We start from the raw sequence: 1,835 nt of genomic DNA, 5'->3' as shown, positions 1-1,835 counted from the left end.
AACGGGGGTGCCCCCCCACCCCGTGCGGGGGGGGGGGGTTTGGGGGTGACAACGACCCCGACCCCATTGGAACTTGGGGGTTTGGGGGGGGTGACACCCCCGACCCCACAGAGATGTGGGGTTTTTGGGGGGTGACAACAACCCCATCCCCAAATCTATTCGGGGGTCACCCCCAAAGTCTGGGGGGGTTCAGGGGGTGACAACAACCCTGACCCCATATTGATGTGGGGTTTTTGGGGGTGACAACAACCCTGACCCCACATCGATGTGGGGTTTTTGGGGGGTGACAACAACCCCGAGCCCGAATCCATTCGGGAGTCACCCTCACGGTCTGGGGGGGGTTTAGGGGGTGACAACAACCCCAACCCCAACCCCACATCAATGTGGGGGTCACCCCCACAGCCTCAGGGGTTTTTGGGGGGTGACAACGACCCTGATCCCGCATCGATGTGGGGTTTTTGGGGGGTGACAACAACCCCGAGCCCGAATCCATTTGGGGGTCACCCCCATGGCCTGGGGGGGTTCAGGGAGTGACAACAACCCCGACCCCACATGGATGCGGGGGTCACCCCCGGGCCCTGTGAGGGGGGTTTGGGGGGTGACAACCACCACGACCCCACATCGATGTGGGGGTCACCCCCACAGCCTCAGGGGTTTTTGGGGGGTGACAACGACCCTGATCCCGCATCGATGTGGGGTTTTTGGGGAGTGACAACAACCCCAACCCCAAATCCATTTGGGGGTCACCCCCAAGGCCTCGGGGGTTTTTGGGTGGTGCCAACAACCCCAACCCCACATCGATGTGGGGGTCACCCCCGCACCCTGCGGGGGGCTCAGTTGTCGTCGTCGCTGTCGTCGGGGCTGATGGCCGGGCTGGTGAGGCTGTAGGTGGGCGACGTGGGGCTGTAGCTGGGGGACGTGGGGCTGTACGTGGAGCCTTTGGGCGAGGTGGGGCTGTAGGTGGGCGAGGTGGGGCTGTACTTGGGCGAGGTGGGGCTGTAGCTGGGCGAGGTGGGGCTGTAGTTGGGCGAGGTTGGGGTGTAGTTGGGCGAGGTGGGGCTGTAACTGGGAGAAGTGGGGCTGTAGCTCGGCGAGGTCGGGCTGTAACTGGGCGAAGTCGGGCTGTAACTGGGCGACGTGGGGCTGTAGTTGGGCGAGGTTGGGGTGTAGTTGGGCGAGGTGGGGCTGTAACTGGGAGAAGTGGGGCTGTAGCTCGGCGAGGTCGGGCTGTAACTGGGAGACGTCGGGCTGTAACTGGGTGACGTCGGGCTGTAGCTGGGCGATGTCGGGCTGTAGCTGGGTAACGTGGGGCTGTAGCTCGGCGACGTGGGGCTGGAACTGGGCGACGTGGGGCTGTAGTTGGGCGAGGTTGGGGTGTAGTTGGGCGAGGTGGGGCTGTAACTGGGAGAAGTGGGGCTGTAGCTCGGCGAGGTCGGGCTGTAACTGGGAGACGTCGGGCTGTAACTGGGTGACGTCGGGCTGTAGCTGGGCGATGTCGGGCTGTAGCTGGGTAACGTGGGGCTGTAGCTCGGCGACGTGGGGCTGGAACTGGGCGACGTGGGGCTGTAGTTGGGCGAGGTTGGGGTGTAGTTGGGCGAGGTGGGGCTGTAACTGGGAGAAGTGGGGCTGTAGCTCGGCGAGGTCGGGCTGTAACTGGGCGAGGTCGGGCTGTAACTGGGTGACGTCGGGCTGTAGCTGGGCGATGTCGGGCTGTAGCTGGGTGACGTGGGGCTGTAGCTCGGCGACGTGGGGCTGTAACTGGGCGACGTGGGGCTGTAACTGGGCGAGGTCGGGCTGTAACTGGGCGAAGTCGGGCTGTAACTGGGCGGCGTGGG

The 1,835-nt window shown here is 64.8% G+C and overlaps 1 protein-coding gene across 1 annotated transcript; it reads right to left on the bottom strand.

Annotated features, from left to right (window-relative positions):
• Positions 1 to 736: 736 nt before the first annotated feature.
• LOC108444927 (DNA-directed RNA polymerase II subunit RPB1) lies at positions 737 to 1,835 on the bottom strand (the record flags this gene model as incomplete). The annotated part of the gene is made up of 2 exons (XM_017727218.1): positions 737 to 1,296; positions 1,327 to 1,835. Coding segments are annotated over 2 exons (972 nt in total), but the record flags the coding sequence as incomplete, so codon positions are not given.

This window comes from Corvus brachyrhynchos, unplaced genomic scaffold, assembly GCF_000691975.1.
Source record: "Corvus brachyrhynchos isolate BGI_N302 unplaced genomic scaffold, ASM69197v1 scaffold1290, whole genome shotgun sequence".
NCBI classification, from domain to species: Eukaryota; Metazoa; Chordata; class Aves; order Passeriformes; family Corvidae; genus Corvus; species Corvus brachyrhynchos.
Note: the sequence above shows the minus strand (reverse complement) of the source record. Positions and strands in the feature narration are given on the sequence as shown.